This window comes from Mobula hypostoma, chromosome 2, assembly GCF_963921235.1.
Source record: "Mobula hypostoma chromosome 2, sMobHyp1.1, whole genome shotgun sequence".
NCBI classification, from domain to species: domain Eukaryota; kingdom Metazoa; phylum Chordata; class Chondrichthyes; order Myliobatiformes; family Myliobatidae; genus Mobula; species Mobula hypostoma.
In genome coordinates this window covers 132,059,816-132,081,498 of record NC_086098.1, presented here as the reverse complement: position 1 = coordinate 132,081,498, position 21,683 = coordinate 132,059,816, and the positions used below count along the sequence as shown (strand labels likewise).

Below are 21,683 nucleotides of genomic sequence, written 5' to 3'. Positions count from 1 at the left end.
ACCAAAAAAAAGTCAATATCTGAATTATAAATTACATTTCAGCTGCAGTTCAAAATTCAAGATCTGTTCCAGAATTAAATTTAATCCTAATGACAATGAACAAACCAAATCCAATCTTCTGACACTTAACCAGAACGATATAGCGGAAAGTTGACATAGCTCTAATTCTGTTTTCATCAGAACTCTTACCCCATCACTGAGCCTCTGCCCCAATCTTTCTCAGTTGGATGCTTGGAAGCCCCTTAGCCCAGATACAGAATGCACACGGCAACTCAGTAAAATCAAATAGAAGTCATTCTTACATTTTTAGGAAATCATTTTTAAATTTATAGCAAGCCATCTTAGGGCTTAATCTTTTTTCAGACCTGATATATCACAGACTCACAAATACTATGTCAGATAGACTCCTCTAAGTATCACGTACTGACTTGGACATGCAAGCTGGAGAAAGGGTTTTAAAAAAGATTTGGATTAAAACTTATTTGCAACTGCACTACAGTGTAACCTTAATTACCCAAGTGACCTCTATTGTCAAGAATGACAAACACAGCAAATACCATCACCTGCTATTCTCCTCTAAATACTGACTTGGAAATATATTATCCAAGTCCAAATCCTGGAAGCCTTTTCGCTACCTATAGCATCCAGTACTTTCAATGGTAGGACTGCAGGAGTTTATGAAGAGTTTACCAGTACAAGAGCAGGTGGTGGATGGGCAATGAATGCTAAAGCTACTTGGAACCCAAGAATGAATAAACTTATTTGGACCACCAGAACATTGTATTTCATCTGCCACTTTTTTTGCCCATTCTTCCAAAATTCCAAAGTAACAATGAACTGGAAGTACAACCATTTTAACCTCAGGAATGAAATATTTATTCATTACCTCATTTTCCAGGTTTTTCCTTTTAGCTTCAGTCTTTCTTGATTCCATCAATGTGGACTTTATACTTGCATCATGGCCTGGAATACCAGGCACTAACACTTTAGATTTAGATGTTACAATTGGAGTTTTGATCTGCAGGAAGTAAAGAATAGTTCAGTACAAACTTGTCAAAATATTTTACACATGTAGGTATGAGTTACTTGGGCTTAACCTTTTTCAAGGTAAAATGTGAGACATTCAAATTTTCCATAAACACATGATGCTGGTTCCCAAAACATGAAAAGTAAACTTTAATATATAGCATTCCAATAGCTTGTCAACAACCAATAAATTGTTTAATATCTAGTAGCCCACACTACTGATGCCAGGTTTACTGCCTGGTGGGACACTTTGTGTTTTATCTAAACTCACTTTCAGGAATCAGGACACAAAGGGTTAACCACAACCAAGCAGAGAGACCAGAAAATAAATAAGTAAACCACTGATCTAAATCTTGCATGGTGTATGAGAAGACCAGTCTCACCAGCACCTGCCTCAAAGGCATCATACTGCTGAGGAACGAAACCAAGAGAACTCTCCCAGATGTTTAGGTCTATACATTCCTATATTACAAGGTTGATCACCCCTTATCAGAAATGTTTTTTTTATAATTTTGTAATATTTGCATCTATATAATAAGAAAGTTTGGCCATTTACATTACATATACCCTGAATGTAGTTTTTTAATCATTTGAAGCTTGAAACATTTGTGTCAATTGTATCATCAGAAAATTATTCATTACTTCTTATGCCCGAGTAGACAGTGAGTGGGAACTTGGCATTGCCGTCATTCCAGACACGGAATTTGTGTGCTACTGATAAGCAATTTTTGTTTTACACTTGTTCATCACACATATGTACTTCACTATCTACACTTTACCATTTTTTAAAAAATGTGCAAGATTGGATTTATTTCCAGACAAATGTAATGAAAACTGGCTGGGGGGAAAAAAAAATCAACATTTATGGTGCTAGACATGTTACACACAAGGATTTTAATGGATGTGATTCAGATTATGAAAAATATTATGTTTTGTAATCACTGAAACATGATATTCACTTACAAAAAATAAATGTAACACTGAACACTAGAACTACATCAAGTAGAGGTTACATCACTGGTGTCATCATTGTGAGGAAGAACATCAGAAGTGGTTGAGGGATCTGGAAGCAGATGCTGGAGGCACTATGCTGGATGACTTTTAACTTTCTTCCAATATCACCTAGGTCAGTGTTAGGGTTTTTATCATAGCTATCTTTTTGATTTTAAAAACTGACATGATTTCTTGTTGTTTTGAATGCATGCTGCTCTAGCCCTTCAATTTCTCTGCTGCTTCATGATCAGAAGACACTGTCACCACAGATCTTTAAAAATTTAATGAGGCGCCTTTTCTTAAATTTCTGCAACCAGCCTGCAGAATATTCACAATTACCTTTAATTTTCAATCTTCACTTGTTCCATGATGAGCATACAGTTAAGTGGCATATGTACACTGATGCTGACAAATCCACTCTTCCAATATACAATCAAGATCTTCATTTTTCACCTTATACAGTGTTTTTCTATTTTTCATTAACATCTGTTCATTACTTTCAGCACAGATTTAAAATAGCTTGTCCTTTTTTTCTTCAGATTGATATGATGGTCACTCCGATATGATACTCTTGTCATATGCTTCACACTTGCATCGCTCTCAAGTTTTTCCGACTGGATATCGTGCTTAGATAAACAAATGCCTCCTCTTTCTTTTCACTAATCCCCATGGACATTACTGCAGGCTGTTTTGACATTTTCAACAATATATTCTCAGCACAGAAAAGAGAAAGTGCAAAGCACATGGTAATCACAGTAATGCATAAAAGTCTGGCCATGATGACTGCTGAAAACAAAATGGTACCCGCTCAAGACATAGGGTTTTACTTCTCATAACTGTGTAGTGCGCAGGAATGTGTGCACCTTCCCAGAGCCTTGTGGAATATCCCATTCGTGGCATTTTTAGATTTGGGAGGTTTTCAGATTTAGGATTTTCAGATAAGGGGTGCTCAACTTGTATTGGAAAAGTTCTCACTCATTTCCTCAAAATATTTGGAGATTAATCCTAACTTCAAGATTTCCAGCTGGAATCAGAGACCTAACATACTCACATGTGCACCCAGGTATTAAGAATTAGTTAGATTATTAAAAATGTTAATGGAAAAATACAATTTAATACAAGTAAATATTATTAAAGCCAACTGAAAGCTTGTTTTCTTTTTTCTAACATTTACCCCAATTGAAATCAATAGACCTCCTGGACCTATACCAAAAGGAACAGTGTGCAGCTTTCCCAGCTTGAGCTTTGGCAGCTCTCCTTGGCTTTCACTTGTGTAACAAAACAGTAATTTTGTACTCTCACCATCACTTGGGTGCTACAAACCTCTGCTGAGCTAGGACAAAACTTGTGATGATTTTTTAGTTCAAGTCAGAAGAATTAAGTGATTAATAGCATACCACATATATGCTTTTTAAAGATCAGATGACCAGGAAAGAATTTTCCACATTTTTAAAGGGCAAAGTACAATGAAAATACATTACTACGCAGAAAGCACACCACCAAAAAGCAATGTGAGAAAAAAATCTTATCTTCTGTGGGGCGGGGGACGGCTTTCAAACAGAGCATCTTTGTACTTTGTACCCAGTAATCTTCAAAATTAAATGATGTTTCATCTTCATTTGTAATTGCTCAGGAAATTAATGAAATTTTTACAAAGATAACTGAAGTAAGTCTGAAAGTATCTTAACTTACTTTGCTCACAGCATCCTCCACTGAGAGTGACACGGTCATCTGAGTATCTCTCACCAGACAAATATGAGATTCCTTGGTATTCAATGTCTGAAATTAAAAATGGCAAACAATAGCTGACTTTGTAAAGGCTGTTAGATAAGGGATTACCAGTACAAACAATTAACAGCAAGTTCAGCTGCTTAGTCAGGAAATATATCATTAAGGATAAGGTGGCTATGGCCAGGGTGCAGGTCGATGGGAGTAGGTGGTTTAAATGGTTCGGCACAGTTGAGATGGGCCAAAGGGCCTGTACCTGTGTTGTACTTTTCAATAACATCTGATTTGTTGCATATCAAATCAGAGAGGGTAAATGCATTTAGTCTTTTTCCCAGGATTGGGAAAATCAATAGATAGAAAGAACAGGATTAAGGCAATAAGGAAAAGATTTAATGGGTACTTAGGTGATGACTTTATTATACACAGTACAGTACGTATCTGGAATAAGGTGCCAGAGGAAGAGCTTCAGGCAGGTATAACAGCTTTTAAAAGACAGCTGGACAGATACATGGATTGGAAAGGTTTAGAAGGTTAAGGGCCAAATACAGGCAAATGGGCCAAAGTTAGATGGGCATCTTGATCAGTGTGGATCAATTGAACCAAAGGGCTTACTTCCATGCTGTGACTGTGACCCAAAAATTTCATACCTGGAATATATAACAGTAAAGGTGGTCTAAAATCATACCAGAAACAGGTAAGAACAAATATATTTATATGTATTTCTGGGTCGCTTGAGTCTTCATTCACAGACTCAATACATAGTAGCATCTACTATTTGGGCACTGAGTACGACTTGACCACAGAATCTCAGATGGTGATGAAGTAGATCAGCTGATTGATTGGTGTCGCAACAATCTCACACTTGATGTCAGCAAGACCTGAATAATTAATTGCGGACTTTGGGAAGGGGAAGTTGGGAGAATACACACCAGTCCTCGGTGAGAGGTCAGCTGGGACTGCACTCAGGCAGCTCCACAGGCACAAACCACCCAAAGCCTCCAACAAGCAGCAGCATTCGTCACTAAGGACCTTTCACCATCCTGGGCATGCCTTCAGGGAGGAAGTACAGGAGACTGAATTCCCATACTCAACAATTCAGAAACAGCTTCTTCCCCTCCAGATTTCTGAATAGTCCATGAACTTACCAACACTAACTTATTCCTTTCTCTTTGCACTAATTTTATAATTTATAGTAATTTTATGTCTTTGCACTGTACTGCTTCTGCAAAGCAACAATTTTCATGTCACGCAAGTGCCAATTTGATTGTTTACTCAACAGGAAAAAATATGGGAGCAACAAGTCAATTAAGATTTAGAGTAAAGAGAATATACACGTAATCGAATACTCGTACCCTCTCTAATTTAGTTGCCCTCAAAACAGCAGACTGCTAAAATGATCATCAAGAAGTTTCCCCGATTGCACTTACCAATCTTTCTATGATAGGATGCAGCAGATTGTTATATGCTATCAACACTGACTGACTGTCTGAACAGAAAGTGGCTGCCAGGATTGGAATAGGTTTCACTTCATTTCCTTTCCCCGAAGTCGCAATCTGAAAAGTGCACGTTGGCAAAAGGGGCTTTTTACAGTGGCTGCAAAATAAACAACCATCAGATCAATATAAGAAGAAAGATTAATCTCAAGATTGCTTTATACAATTCTGTACACAAGTGTAATGGAGAACAAAGTACTTGTTACTCAGAACCCAACATATAAAAACACTAGAATAAAGAAAACAATAAATATATAAATATACCCAAGATAATTTGTATACATAACTGATTACAGGAACATAAAGTGAGGTAGGTACACGAGCGTCTGCACTCAAGTTGAGTAAAAGGAAATGATAAATTACAGGTGGTAGTACACAAAATATTGGAGGAACTCAGCAGACCAGGCTGTCTGCCCTGCAGAGTTCCTCCAGCATTTTCTGTATAATACTTTGATTTCCAGCATCTGCAGATTTTCTCTGGGGCGGGTTAGTGGGTGCGTGTGTTGATCAGCCTTATTGCTCAAGGAAATTAACTGTTTTTGGGTCTGCTGGTCCTTGCATTGATGCTAAACAGCTTCCTCCCTGATGGGATACAACAAACTGTCCAGCAGCAGGGTGGGTGGGATTGCTCATATCGCTGGCCGTTTTCCAGCACCTTTCTGTATACACATCCTTGACGGCAGGTAGGCTAATGCCAGTGATGTGTTGGGCAGTTCTGACTACCTGCTGTAGAGCCTTTCTAACCACCTATGTTGAGGATGATGGGGAGGGAGGAGCAGTTGTTCACCATGCTCTGCTGGACTATACTGTTGAATGCAGAACTGAAATCCAGAAACAGCATTCTGACACAAGTTTCCTTGTTCTCAAGGTGTCAGGGTCATGTGCATGACAGACACTATGGTATCAGCCTTAGAGCAGTTCTTTTGGTAACCATATTGATTCCACCTGAACTATTATATAGCAGACAACTCATTTGTAATTGCAATGTGCAGGATGACCTTTTGCTAGTTTCCCCTTCCCCACCCTGACAAGAATGTTAAATATGGTCTCAAAGAATGCTTGTGTCAGATAGGGAGCCCCACTCTCTGCTGAAGATACACGATCAACAATGAAGATAATAGCAATGGCCCTCCCTTTCTCTCAGTCAATTACGATGTATAGAGACAAACTCAGTTTTAGTGTTAAGGATAGCATTTTGATCAACAAGAGAAACAAAATTCTGAAAGGGATAGATAAGATAGAGGCAGCAAAGTTGTTTCCACTGGCAGGTGAGACTAGAACTAGGGGACATAGCCTCAAGATTTGGGGGAGTGGATTTAGAACTGAGATGAAGAGGAACTGCTTTTCCCAGAGAGTGGAGAATCTGTGGAATTCTCTGCCCAATGAAGCAGGAGGCTACCTCAGTAATTTAAGATAAGGTTGGATAGATTTTTGCATAGTAGGGGAATTAAGGGTTCTGGGGAAAGGGCAGGTAGGTGGAGATAAGTCCATGGTCAGATAAGCCATGAATGGCAAAGCAGGCTTGACGGACCAGATGGCCTACTCCTGCTCCTATTTCATATGTTCTAAGAGCAAATCCATTCTTACCCATTTAAGATGTGTTCAAACAGGTGCATCTGTCCATCCCGGCAAACAACTGCTAACTTCACTGGCTGAAGAACAAGAATACAATTACTCTCAGATTTGTGCAATTCAATGACAATGTACAAAGGGTTGGGAGGAAAAAATGTTTATTTTGAAGTTACCGGTGGACTTTAAAGTTTATACAGCATCTCTTTTGACTGAGCTAGAAATCTTCTGAATTTTATTGGTAGAAACCAAATATGCCCAACCTCGCAAGGTCACTTAGAAAAAATTACATTGATGTTTATAGCCACAATTTTCACAATTCACGCCAAAATATTTCTTTAGTAGCTTTTGTTAGAAAACAATCTTACCATCCCACCCCAATATACTTCACTAACTTTTCAGAAGTATATTTCTACGCAGCAATGAATCACTGAGATGGTTATGGTAGTGAGCTCTAACCACAAAGATCCAATTATTTCATACCCATTTTGATATAGTACTTATGGAGCCATTTTGAATTACAATGGAATTGGTGAGAGCTGTTGTCTTGAAACATCTTACAATGACAAAGACACTCCCACAACACTACACCAAAGAGAGTAAAAAAAAACCTGAGTCAAAGATCAATACACGTTTTGCTTGTAAGGAAAATATGCAGGCAATAACAGCCCATCTCCTAACTAGAAGGATCTCATGTTTCAGAGAAAAAGCCCTAGTAGTTTACTGGAATTTGTCTTGTGGAAGGAGAATAACTGTTGACAGGGTTTCAACCCAAACACCAGCTGTCCATTTCCTCTACAAATACTCCTTCAGCATATTTGTTTTATATGTGGACACGTGGCCAAGTGGTTAAGGCATTGGACTAGTGATCTGAAGGTCGCGAGTTCAATCCCCAGTTGAGGCAGTATATTGTGTCCTTCAGCAAGGCACTTAACCACACAGAGCTCTGCGACGACACTGGTGCCAAGCTGTATCGGCCCTTCCCCTTCCCTTGGACAACATCAGTGTCATGGAGAGGGGAGACTTGCAGCATGGGCAACTGCCGGTCTTCCATACAACCTTGCCCAAGCCTGCGCCCTGGAGAGTGAAGTGCAAGACTAATGGATGCCTTAATATTTGTTTTATGCAACCAATGTACATGTAGTGGAGGAAGTAAACAGGGTGTTAATTCAAGGGTCTACTCTTTGGATGCCGATTCATTGTTGGTTTTGCAATCGGCTATGCAAATGGAAAGCATCCTAATAAATAGCAAATTGCACTGCGGTCCAAAGAATGGTCTTAGTGATTCCAGTATGGAAAGAGGGAAAATAAAGGCTTGTGGAAAAATTCAACCAGCTATCTTGTTTTTTTTTATGCTAACTGCCATGAAGTTGCCAAAAATTTGGAAGCAGCAAATTTGGAAGGCTGAGAGCACATGTTATCCAACAAGTATTATCTTCACTAGTTATTAATTCCTCGAGAAAAGGAATAATCCTGTAATAAAATGAGATATACAAATGAACAAGGTGCCCTCTAAAATATTTATTCTGAAATTTAGAGTATGTACAGGTGTCCCCCGCTATTCGAACGTTCGCTTTACGAAACCTCACTGTTACGAAAGACCTACATTAGTTACCCGTTTTCCCTAACAGAAGGCATTTTCACTGTTACGAGAGTAGCAGTGTACCCCGAGCAGCCGCTCCTCCCCTGGAACTGCATTCTAGCCGGCATTACTTAAACATGTGCCTGTGAGCATCCGTTAGCAAAATGAATTCTAAGGTACAGTATCGGAAAAGCCTAAAAGAGCTCGTAAGGGTGTTATACTTAGCGGAAAGCTAGACATAATCAAGCAGTTCGATCGTGGTGAACGAAGGACAAAGTGAGTTTGGCTTGTGGAAATTAACGAAGATGATGTTGAAGAGATTTTGGCATCCCATGACCAAGAACTGATAGATGAAGAGCTGATGCAATTGGAAGAGGAAAGGATAACAATCAAAACCGAATGCAGTAGCAAACGGACCAAAAGTGAAGTCATCCAGGACCTGAACATGAAACAACTGCATGAGATTTTCGCTGCAATGATAAAGTATGACCTTAATTTTGAAAGGGTACGTAGGTTTAGGGTAAATTTGCAAAATGGTTTGAGTGCTTACAAAGAACTGTATGATAGAAAAATACGCGAGGCTAAACAGTCAAGCAAGCCTTCCACATCAGACGACCAACTTCGACCTTTGACATCGAGACAAAGAAGAAGATGACCTGCCTGCCCTGAACGATGAGAAGACACCCCAGTGTCCCACCACCCCAACTCCCGGGCCGCGGACCAATACACTGCCGCAGAGAATGCAGCGGTAGCCAGGATGCACCCAGCACATCTTTAAGCAAAAAGCTTAAATAAACAAGCTAATTAATTAGGTGCCACCTGGCATGTAAATGTCAGCACAGATCAGAGGCGATGCAATCAGCATCCCCTCTGATCTGGGCCGACATTTACGTGCCAGGCGGCACCTAATTAATTAGCTTGTTTATTTCGTTTTTTTTCTTAAAGATGTGCTGGGTGCGTCCCGGCTACTGCTGTACCCCTGCATTCTTCGCGGATCAGTATCGGTCGGCGGCCTGGAGGGTGGGAGCCACTGCACCACCCCAACCTCCAACAACTCAGCCTAACACACCATAATCGGTGTGCTTGGCGCTGTCTTCCCGATTCCCGTAAGTGATACTACACTGTACATACATTATTTCTACTTTATATAGGCTGTGTATTTTTATGCATTATTTGGTATGATTTGGCAGCTTCATAGCTTAAAGGTTACTGGAGAGAGTGCTTCTGCCGAGAGTGCTTGCGTGAGATTTTCGCTACGGAGGACAGTGCGGCAATGATTGTAAAGTATTTCTACTTTATATAGGCTGTGTATTTAAGGCAGAGATTGATAGGTATCTGAGTAGCCAGGGCATCAAAGGTTATGGTGAGAAGGCGGGGGAGTGGGACTAAATGGGAGAATGGATCAGCTCATGATAAAATGGTGGAGCAGACTCGATGGGCCAAATGGCCAACTTCTGCTCCTTTGTCTTGTGGTCTTATCATATCATTCCTGCTTTTACTATATGTTACTGTTATTTTAGGCTTTGTGTGTTATTTGGCATGAGTTGGTAGGTTATTTTTGGGTTTGCGAACACTCAAATTTTTTCCATATATAAATAAATGGTAATTGCTCCTTTACTTTATGACATTCCGGCTTACGAACCGTTTCTTAGGAACGCTCTACCTTCAGATGGTGGGGGAAACCTGTATTGTAAAATCTAAAGAATATCCAATACAGGATGATGATTTTCCATTAACATTACAAATTAAAACCAATGCTCATCTGAGGTGCTCCACGTACATCTTCTCTGTCACCTGAAGTAGCCAGATCCACATACACAGGCTCATCTGTTAGTATGAAGGACAGCACTGCATTCTTATCCTTCCCATCTTGTCGCACTTGCCTGTTGAGAAATAGCAAAGAAGCATTGAGCTGAGCTTCAAGAAGTCATTGTTATAGGACAGGGAGAGAGGTTAGCATAGAATGAGCTTTTCCAATGATATTAGAGCAAAACTTTCAAGCATCACATTAAACTAGATTTTATTACAGAATAACTAGAACAGTCTGCTAGTTGAATGAAATTCAGAAATTGATGAAGTAGAAATTAACAGATTAGAGAAGGGTCTTAAAATAAGTGTTTAAGATCTTTGTAACACCGAAGCAAAGTTAATGGTTGAAATACATAACGTGACAGTCCAGCCAGACCTGGTGTGGCAGCAGAGCCTCCACCCATGCAAGATTAAAGAACTTAAGATCTTCTAAACAAACAGCCACCATTGAAATATTTTGTTCTGGAACTATGTCACAGATTCCGAATGGATTTGATCAAATTTCACTAATTTGAACAAGTTCTTTTTGGAGGAGTTAACTAAAACTACTGATGAAAGCAGGATAGTAGACATTATCTTTCTGGACTTTAAGGTATTTAACAAGGTTCTGCACTGTGGTTAAAGCATACAGGATTCAAGGCAAGCTGACCAGTTGGATCCAAAGATTTGCTTGTTGATGGAAGCAGAGTGTATTTACGATTGGATGCACAACTCATGGCAAATCACAGGAATTAGTTTGCCAAAGATGCAGAGATTGGTTTTGTGGATAGCAAAGGTGGATACAACAGGATAGATGAAAAATTGGATGGAGCACTAATAGATGGAAATTATTCCCAGCAAGTGGGGGGTGATGCCATTTAGTAAATCAAGTAGGGGTGGGGCATTCACAGTAAATAGTAGAAAACTAAGAATGTTGATCACCAGAAGAGCCTTGAAGCTTAAATTTCTAATTCCTAAAAATGGCAACAGTACATAGTGCTGAAAAAGGCACTGGATCGTTCGACTTCATATCATTGGGGGGTTTGTTGCAATTTAAAGCATCGATTAGGTCACACTTGGGAGTATTGTGTGCAGTTAGTAGCATACATTGAATTATTCTTATGGTAGGCTTCTAAAAGATTTCTTAAATTTGGAATTTAGGTCTTTTCCTGCCCTGCATATCCAATTGGCAAGTCGGCTGGTGATGTTGTGGCATCCACACTCTACTTCAAGGCAAGTGGCCCTGGTTTCAAATCCAGCCGGCTCCTTGCATGCTTCCTATCGGTGCAGGGTTGAGCGTTGAGTTAACAACTCAGTCTCGCAAAAGCAAAAACAGACAAATGCCGAAGAAACGACAAGGTTGGTGCCCCATGTGCCACAAGGCAAAGAAAGGAACTATCCACTATTAGCAACTAGACATTAGTACATAAACTTAGCTAAAAATTAAGCAGTTTAAGATCTACTGATTTGACTTTTTGCTATTTTTTGCTCATATAAACGACAATTAGGTTTCAATGTAGACTCCACAAATTGCACTTCAATATCTGTAACACAAAACTAGAAGTTCAAAGAAACCACATCAATCTGCAGTTAACTGATTTTTTAAAAAGTTATCTAGTTAACATAAATGTCTCACCAAACATTAAGCAGTCGATCATGCACAGCTCCAGAGAGGAAATATAAGCCAGTTATTCCATCAGATGGCTGGCTATCATTAGATGGTCGTATTGTTGCAAATGTAAGTGACGATATTGCTGTTGCGTGACCTGTAAATTTCTGTACGGAGATTACAAGAAAAGTAACTACACCTTTGTTTAAAAAAATTAGCCACGAGTAATCATAATAAATTCATGGAAACTTATCCACCATAATTGTTACAACCAACTCCTCACCCTTTCAATTACATTGCTAAACCCACTTTTTACCTCATCTTCCCCAACTCCAATACCCTGTAGGCAGTAGTTGTTGAGCAAGCACTTCAAGCCTGGTCAGAAGTTCAGAATCTTGCTGTTTGAAACTAAATTGTAATGTCATGACCCAACAAGATATTTATGTTCCAACTAGACATTTGCATTCCTAAATCAGGGACTTTTCCTTCACCCCAAAAGTTCCAACAAATAATGAACCGTTAGAAATTTAATTGACATTTAAGAGAAAGGCTGATCATGAAGGGATAAGTGGAAGTCCAATGACAAGGACACTTGGCCCCAGGCCTCACATCGATGCTTACATCATGGGCATTATGCCTTATCACAAATTCCTGGAGCTTTTGAGGAACACATTCTCTCCTTCCCTCCACCTAATGTTCTCTCCTCAAATCTACAAAACACAAAAGCCAATATTTTGCTATCTGAAGAATTCTCAACTTGCTTTTCAAATAAACATTGACCAAGTTTCCTTGTCTATTGAGTTCAGGCTACTCTTATGCAGAGTTAACAAGAGAGAATGAGAATTCTATACTGTGGCAATATCAAAACAAGCATACTTTAGGCACAGATATACACAAAGCACAAGAGGATTTAATGCTCCGGAATCTGGTTCAAATTAAATATGGATGATGACAAAACACCAAAACAAATCTAGAAGTTGGTCAGCTTGCTCAGACAGCCAAGGTGGTGTCGTCATATTTATCAGCAATATAGCGAAACCATAATAAATCATCACAGCAAGACCTTCTGAAATTATGTTTTGGTGAAAAGGTATCCAGGTTTAAAAAGTATTCATTACATTATGCCTTTCCATTTGGTTTGTTAGAGCTGAAATACTTTACTCCAAAGCTAAAGAAAACAAAAATAACATTTGCAGCCAAAAATATGGATTTGTAAATAAAAGCAAAATGTCTGGCCTTGGCATTCATTCCACTTTAAATATATTGCATATTTTTAACATTCTTAATAAAGGTTTTTTTTCTAAATACATCAGATCATAGCCATTCCACTGAATTTCATACATAGTACTTTTCCCCAAATCCAGAATTTGCAACTCAATATAATCTGCACAATAAGCTCTTAAGGGCAGTCTTGAGTACTCACCCTGTATACTTCTTTGGTCTCCAGGTTCCATAACGTGATGCCGCGGCCTGCTGATAGCAACATCTTTCCATCAGGGCTCAAACAAAGGTGAGTAACACTACCTTTCTCGGCTTTCCATTTGCTGATTGGGGAGGTGTGGTGGGTTTAAAAAAAAATCCAAATTACTAGAGCAGTACTAAATGGCATAAATCCACACAGCTCAGTATTCCTGACATATATTAATACCAATGACATAGGAAGGAAAAGCAAAAAGGTCCTGAAAAGAGAATTGAGAGAGCTAGGGAGCAAGCTGAGAAGCAGGACCTCCAGGGTAATAATTTCTGAATTGTTGCCTGTGCCACGTACCAATGAGGGAAAAACAAGGTGATTTGGCAGAGGCTGCGGGGGCAGGGCTTCAGGTTTGAGGATCATTAGGATCTCTTCTGGGCAGGTATGACTCGTACAAAAGGGACGGGTTGCACCTAAACCAGGTGGGCAGGTTTGTTGGAGCTTTTGGGGAGGGTGTAAATTCAGCAGGGGGGTGGAAACTGCAGTGAAGGGACTCCAGATAGGACAAAATAGCAACCAGAAGGGCAAGTACCAGTGCATTAGGAAGCAGAGTCAAAAAGGGCAGCAAATACAGCACTCAAAATGTTGTATCATAGAGTGTAAGAAATAAGGTGGATGCATTATTACAGATTATCAGATATGGTGCTGTGGCCATCACTGAATCATGGCTGATGATGGCTGTAGTTTGAAGCTGAATGTCTAGGGTTACATGTTGTATCAGAGGGATAGGACAGTAGGCAGAGGGAGTGGTGTGGCTCTGCTGCTGCTAAAGAATGGCATCAAATCAGTAGGAAGATGTGACATAGGATCAAAAAATGTTGAATCCTTGTGGGTTAAGAAACTGCATTGTTAAAAGGACCCTGATGGCAGTAGCTGGGTTGTGGACCACAGATTACAATGGGAAATAGAAAAGGTGTGTCAAAAGGGCAATCTTATGATAGTCATGGGAGATTTCAACATGCAGGTCAATTCAGAAAATCAGGTTGGGGTTGGAAATGCATCTCAAGAGAGTTTGTCGAATGCCTACGAGATAGCTTTTTAGAGCAGTTTGTCGTTGAGTCTACTGGGGATGAGCTATGATCACAATATAATTTGAGTTCAACTTGAAATTTGATAGGGAGATAGGCAGCAGTATTTCATTAAAGAAATTAGAGTGGTATGAGAGAAGTGCTAGCCAAAGTAATTTGGAAGGAGATGCTGGCAGGGATGACAGCAGAGCAACAGTGGCGCGAGTTTCTGGGAAAAATAAGGAAGTTCAGGATAGGTGCATTCCAAAAACAAATAAGTACTCAAATGGAAAAATAGTACAACCATGACTGATAAGGGGAGTCAAAGCTAATGTAAAAGCAAGAGGGCAGACAAGCAAAAATTAAGCAACTAAAAGAATCACTAAGAGGGAAAAGATGAAATATGAAAGCAAGCTAGCAAACAATATCAAAGTGGATAGTGAAAGTTTTTTCAAGTATGTAAAAAAATAAGAGGCAAGACTAGATACAGAACCACTCAAAATGAGGCTGGTGAAACAATAAAGGGGGACATGAAGATGGCAGATGAACTAAATGAGTATTTTGCATTGGCCTTCACTGTGGAAGGCACTAGCAGCGTGACAGGTGAAGAGGAAGACAAGTGAGTGCAGTTAATATTACAAGGGAGAAGGTGCTTAAAAGCTGAAAGGCCCAAGGGTACATAAGTCACATGGACCAGATGAACTGAACCCCAAGGTTCTGAAAGAGGTAATGGTAAAGATTGTGGCATTAGAAATTATTTTTCAAAAATCATTGGACTCTGGGAAGGTGCCAGAGGACTGGAAAATTGCAAATGTCACTCCACTAAGAAAGGAGGAAAGCAACAGAAAGGAAGTTACAAACCAGTTAGCCTGACCTCAGTGGTTTGGAAGATGTTGAAATCAATTGGTAAGGATGAGGTTATAGAGTACTTGGTGACACAGGACAAGATAGGACAAAGTCAGTATGGCTTCCTTAAGCGAAACCATTGCCTGATGAACCTGTTGGAATTCTTGAGGAGATTACAAGTAGGATAGATAAAGGGGGTACAATGCATGGTGTATATATGGATTTTCAGAAGGCCTTTGACAAGGTACCACAAGAGGCTGCTTACCAAGTTAAGAGCGCATGGTATTACAGGAAAATTACTGGCATGGTTAGAGCGTTGGCTGATTGGTAGGAGGCAGCGAGTGGGAATAAAAGGTTCCTTTTCTGGTTGGCTGCTAGTGACTAGTGGTGTTCCGCAGGGGTCGATGTGGGACAGCTTCTTTTTATGTTGTGTATCAATGATTTAAATGATGGAATAGATGACTTTGTTGCCAAGTTTGCAGATGATACAAAGATCAGTGGAGGGGCAGATATTGTTGAGGAAACAGGTAGGCTGCAGAAGGATTTATAGACAGGTTAGGAGAATGGGCAAGAATACAATGTTGGAAAATGCATGGCCATGCACTTTAGTAGTAGAAATAAATGTGGAGTATTTATTTCCTATACAGGGAAAAAATCCAAAACCCTAAAATGCAAAGCGACTTGGGAATCTTTGTGCAGAACACCCCAAAGGTTAACTTGCCAGCTGAGTCAGTGGTGAGGAAGACATGTGCAATGTTAGCATTCATTTTAAGAGGTCGAGAATACAAGAGCAGGGATGTAATGCTGAGGCTTTATAAGGCACTGGTGAGGCCTCACCTTGAATACTGTGAACAGTTTTGGGCTCCTCATCTAAGATGTGCTGGCATTGGAGAGGGTTTCAGGGGATGTTCACAAGGATGATTCCAGGAACAAAAGGGTTATCATACAAGGAGATGTTTGATGGCTCTGGGTCTGTACTCAGAATTTAGAGGGATTTGGCGGGCGGGGGGGAATCTCAGTGAAACCTTCCGAATGTTGAAAGGCCTAGACAGTAGATGTGCAAAGATGTTTTCCATGGGGGGGGGGGGAGGGTGTCTAGGACAAGAGGGCAGAGCCTCAGGGAAGAGGGGAGTCTATGTAAAACATATGGAGAGAAATTTCTTTAGCCTAAGGGTGGTGAATTTGTGGACTTTATTACTACAGGCAGCTGCGCAGGCCAGGTCGCTGTGTATTTAAGGCAGAGCTCGTTAAATTCTGATTGGACATGGATCAAAGGTTACAGGGAGAAGACTGAGGTGTAGGGCTGAGGAGGAAGAAAAAGGATCAGCCATGATTGAACGGCGGAGAAGACTCAATCAGCCAAATGGCCTCTCTCAGCAAAGACTGTCTCTAAACCTGGCAGTTGATCAGATAAAAGGCAATTTCACGCAACTTAAGGGGAAGGAATAGGAAAGCAGTAAACCTGCCCTTATAGTCAGGCAATGTTCTAGGTTTAAACCTCTCCACACAATTATGAATTGCCATCTTTCTCATATAATCTCTCTGCAAAGCCATCTACAATTTAGGATTAGATGCAAGTATTCCTAATCTATGATAATTTTAAGAAAAAGTTTGAATATAGTCATCTACATTAATTTGGAACATATTGGCCAAAAGTCATCCAATCTTACATTCATATCTAATGCTTTGGGAGAGGTGCCTCAGACTGCAGAATACGACTTGGGTTACAAAACCTTTACCAAAACATGTTTTAGTTCAGCATTATGTTTACATGATAGATCCTACATGCCAAATTATATAATGCTGTTTAATGCACTGTTGAAAGAACTTATTGTGCATACACCCTCTCCACTGACAACACAAATTTATAATTGGAGAATGTGTCCATAAACATTTTTGTTCTTTCCTTAGACAGGGTACCTCCCAAGACGGAAAACATCAAGAGTTCAAATATTGGCCTAAAACCAACATTCCTATCATCCTAAATTAAAACTCAGCAAAAGCTGATAATTAAATTTATCACTTTTTACACAGTAAACCAAGGCCCACTTGGTTGAAGGTCCTTAATAGGCTACAAGAAAAAATTCCTTTCATGGTATCATTATCTCACCAAATATGCCAATATATAATACCCCCCCCCAATCGCCCCATTTTCACAGAAGAGCGAGGGTGAATGTGACAGGTGCAAGTACTCTGGCAATAAAAAGATGGGTATATTTTGGACCCATACACAAACAAGCATAATAAATGTCTCTTCAGATGCAAAGTTCCTAGCATTTTTCCATTTCAAGTTAAATCTGGATTACTAATGAACACCAAACCCTAGGAATTAGTTTGCTCGCTCAGACAGCCAAGGAGGTATCGTCATATTCATCAGAAATACAGCGAAACCATAAGACATCATCACAGCAAAGCCTTCTGAAAACGTGCTCTGGTATCAAGAGCCAAATGTAGCCCAATTTAAAAAAGTACTAAATTCAATTACAAGATCAAAAAAGAAAACCCATTAGCTCACCCAGCAGCATAACTTCAAAGACAAATGCTACATCAAGCTGAATACCAAGTTAGTGCCTACTTATTAAAAAACAAAGTCCAATTAAGGATCGACAATGTGAAGTGTACACACAAGGACTTACCCCATACTGTATAACAAGCTAGTGGTAGGCACATTTAAGACATTCTCAAAAGGAGAATATTGCCTTCCAGCAACTCTGGCCCATCTTCCAGCTCCAAAATATATCAAAACTAAATCCCACAGATAACACAATGGAGAAAGCGTAGTGGTATATGAACAATAATTTTGCTCTTTTATGCTAATATGAAAATTGTCATGAGGTAATGATCCCAGCAAAGCTTAGCAGTCAAATATATTATTCATCGCAAGAACTCTTTTTATGTAAACAGATTCAAAACATGTGAAAATAATGGCAAAATTCTCAGGAATATTTTAGACCAGACTTCAGAAAGGGAAAATATAAACTAGCATGATCCTGCAGCAACAAATTTATCAAATCTAGTCCTCAGATTTTAATTCTTTAAACATCTGTGGCACAAAATATGCATACATCCACTTGGTGGAGCATTTTACTCCAACTACTTCCGCAATGCACATCCAATATTGTAGAAGTTCCCACTCCAACATTTCCCCCTCTACCCCTCAGCTAGTGGATTACTTTACTGAACAGATTGGAGAAGGAGAGAACTCTTGCTAGTTGGTGTGACCTGGTTTACTGCATATCCATTCATTTGGTTTACTTCTCGGAGCTGTTCACACCTCTCCCCAACATCTGTCATAACATCCATTAGATTTTAAAGCTTGAGTGGAGGCAGAATCAATGATATCACAGCTGTAGGAGCCATCCATCTGTTCTCTATCTGCATTGTGTTTACTATGGTAACTAGTCACATAGGTGGGGGGGGGGAACGTGATAAGAACAAAGAGAATAAGTTACGTCTTCATGCTTTGTTCTATGCAGTTTGTAGCAGCTGGGGACCAGTGGACATTGTATCTTTTGCTGATTACTCAATAACGTTACACTTGGGTATACTTTAGTTTAATTACTTCCAGATTGTATATTTGCTAATTGCTGATAATGGGTCAAAAATATAGGATTTAACTGTGGGAGCAATCACTGGAGCTGGGGGCACGTGATGTAAGTGTACAAATCCGTAGGGTGGCAGGCAGCAACACTTGTTTTGGTTTGCCGCTACATTCTGTCAGCAAAAGTCTGGTAGTTATACCAGATGAACATGGTTCATGCTGCGAATTTGGGTTTGAAACAGTTTTGAATGGTCAGCACTGCCTGTCCACTTGGGAGTGTAAGCTGTATCTTGGTATTTGCCTGAGAGTTCAGCCACTTGGTTCTATTGAAATGTTGTATTGAATTTGTCATTGTTTTGTCTGATTTGTGAACTTGGAAAACAACACGAGTCAAACTGGATGGAGTGACCCTGAAATAGGGATTAGGAAAAATTAAACAAACATGCAATATTGAAGGACAGACTGCTGGAGGAAATGAAATTTATAAAGCCACAGGACAGATTGTGACTACATATAAAGCTGAAGGCAGTGCGCCTTACCATGCCTGCAACACGTTCTATTGCTAGCAGAGCGACATATGCGTTCGACAATTCATCTGCATGCATTAGAATGGAGGTTGATTTAGCTGAGTTATACGCAAGACAACAGGTGTTGAGGGATGAACACACATTTGAAAAAACCAGGAAGAACAAGCAAAAACAGCTTCGAAGGGAGGACCACTGAAAGGAGACCACGGTGGTGGAAGAGACTACTACACTCGGCTCATTAACTACTATACAGTTAATGGAACTCCAGTTTTGCGCTTGGATGAGCTTTGGCAGCAGCAATTCAAAGCAGATTTTCCTGCATGCAGCCAAGAGGAACAAGCCAGTTTGTCAGGAGATCACAATTCAGGACAGACTACTTACCAAAAGAGGACATTTGTATAAATGTTGAGATTTCACATCTCCTGTAGTTGTAATTATTCTAGCACAATAATTTGGGGGCCTAGAATGTAGGAGCCATGCATCTGTTCTCTATCTGTACTGTATTCTGTTGCACATTTATTATGTTTATTATTGCAACCTAGTTATGAGTGGTAAAAGTGAAGGGAATAAGTTGTCTTTATGCTTTGTTCTCGGCAGTTTGCAGCAGCTGTGGAGGTCGTATCTTCTGCTGGCCGTTCGACTGCACTTAGCTTATACTTGGGTATGCTTAAGTTTCATCCCTTCAGGTTCTATGCTTGCAAATTGCAAATAAAGAATCGAATAAAGGATTCGACTTTTGGAGCTGGAGGCACATCAAGTACGTACAACAAACCTGTAGGGCTGCAAGCAGCTGCAATTGATTTGGTTTTACAACAACTGGCATATATCAAAATTTGTTGTTTGTGGTACCAGTAAGTTGGAATACATAACCAGAACTATAAATTACATCTATAATATATATAAAATTAAATTAGTGAAAAAAGAATGAGGAAGAAAATAAAAGTATGACTTCATTGCCCATGCTGAAACCTGATAGTGGAGGGGACGGAGTTGTTCCTGAAATGTTGAGTGCGTCTTCAGGCTCCTGTATCACCTCCTTGATGATAGCAATTAGAAGAGGCCATGTCCTGGGTAATGGGAGTCCTTAATGATTGATGCCGCTTTTTTGAGGCATTGCCTTTTAAAGATGTCCTTGATGCTGTGGAAGCTAATGCCCACGGAGTTGGCTAAGTTTACAATTTTCTACAGCTTTTTCCGGTCCTGTGCAGTGGCCCCTCCATTCTAGACAGTGATGCAACCACTCAGAATGCTCTCCACAGTACATCTGTAGAAATTTGCAGGAGTCTTTGGTATCATACCAAGTCTCCTCAAACTCCTAATGAAATATAGCTGCTGTTGTGCCTTCTTTGTAATTGCATCAATATGAAGGGCCCAGGATATATCTTCAGATATGTTGACACCCAGGAACTTGAAACTGCTCACCCTTTCCACTGCCGATCCCTCGATGAGGACTGATGTGCGTTCACTCGACTTCCCCTTCCTGTAATCCACAATCAATTCCTTGGTCTTACTGACGTTGAGTGCAAGGTTGATGTTGAGGCACCACTCAACAAGCTGATCTACCTCACTGCCGTATGCCTCCTCGTCACCATCTGAAATTCTGCCAACAATAGTGTGTCATCGGCAAACTTATAAATGGGTTTGAGCTGTGCCTAGCCACACAGTCAGATTGAACAACTGACCTCACATGGTACTGCACAACCAGAGAAAACAGTCAGCAACTAATGACTAATTAAGGAGCCAAAATCTTAGCTGGCCTGTAACAAAACATCTAATTTCAAACAGAATTCAGTTGCAGTATCAAAAAACAAAACTGGGGCTTCATTCTAGTTCCTCAGTATAGATTCAGATAGTTATTTCTGAAGAACCCCACACCTAAAGCTTCTCCAAATAACATCAAAAGGTTCAAACAGTCCTCAGCATTTTTTTTGCCCCATGACTTTATAAAAATGAGCACCACAGAATTCCAATAACCATGGCCACGTTTTGTTTCAGTTTTAAGCCTTGAATTCAGAGCTGTGGAAATAAGTTTATCCATCTACACTTTGTGGCAGCGCCTCATTCTGTTTAGTGTTTACCCAGGAATGTTACTGGGATGTCAGTTTTAATCTATTTATTATCACCTGGATATTGGAATACTTTTTACATCCAACTTGGAATATAAACGAAGGGGGAACAGGTAAAAATTACCAAGAAAAACAGCCCAAATATATTTAATTTAGTTGACAAGTTATTCATTTTGCATCTGAAAGATAGTTTTGATGGCAAAAGCTGCAATAAAGCAAGGGAAATTGTATCTTGTCTGCATTGAAAATTAAAGTAACACATAGGAACACAACCAAAGACAAAAGCTTGAAATAGCATTAGCTTTAGTTTATAATCTTCTATGCTCATATCTGCTCTTTGATTTCCAACAAATGGCTAAGGATTTAACGGCCCATGGAATGTTCCATTTTCAAAAAAATATTTTGGCAAGTCTTCAAAATGGAATATCAGGCAAAGA

At 39.8% G+C, this 21,683-nt stretch overlaps 1 protein-coding gene and 2 non-coding genes across 3 annotated transcripts in view; all 3 read right to left on the bottom strand.

Annotated features, from left to right (window-relative positions):
* wdr43 (WD repeat domain 43) overlaps positions 1-21,683 on the bottom strand; it is a 54,420-nt gene that overhangs the window by 19,680 nt on the left and 13,057 nt on the right. The window contains exons 4-10 of the mRNA XM_063040685.1: positions 13,212-13,332; positions 11,816-11,955; positions 10,172-10,274; positions 6,828-6,892; positions 5,175-5,340; positions 3,712-3,798; positions 887-1,018 (exon numbers count right to left, since the gene is read on the bottom strand). Of these exons, the coding sequence (XP_062896755.1) occupies positions 887-1,018; positions 3,712-3,798; positions 5,175-5,340; positions 6,828-6,892; positions 10,172-10,274; positions 11,816-11,955; positions 13,212-13,332 (814 nt within the window). The remainder of the gene's footprint in view (positions 1-886; positions 1,019-3,711; positions 3,799-5,174; positions 5,341-6,827; positions 6,893-10,171; positions 10,275-11,815; positions 11,956-13,211; positions 13,333-21,683) is intronic.
* Positions 12,775-12,848, bottom strand: LOC134343113 (small nucleolar RNA SNORD53/SNORD92). Its single transcript, XR_010017158.1, has one exon. It is a non-coding gene; the product is annotated as a small nucleolar RNA SNORD53/SNORD92 (small nucleolar RNA).
* Positions 17,451-17,524, bottom strand: LOC134343114 (small nucleolar RNA SNORD53/SNORD92). The gene has a single exon (XR_010017159.1). It is a non-coding gene; the product is annotated as a small nucleolar RNA SNORD53/SNORD92 (small nucleolar RNA).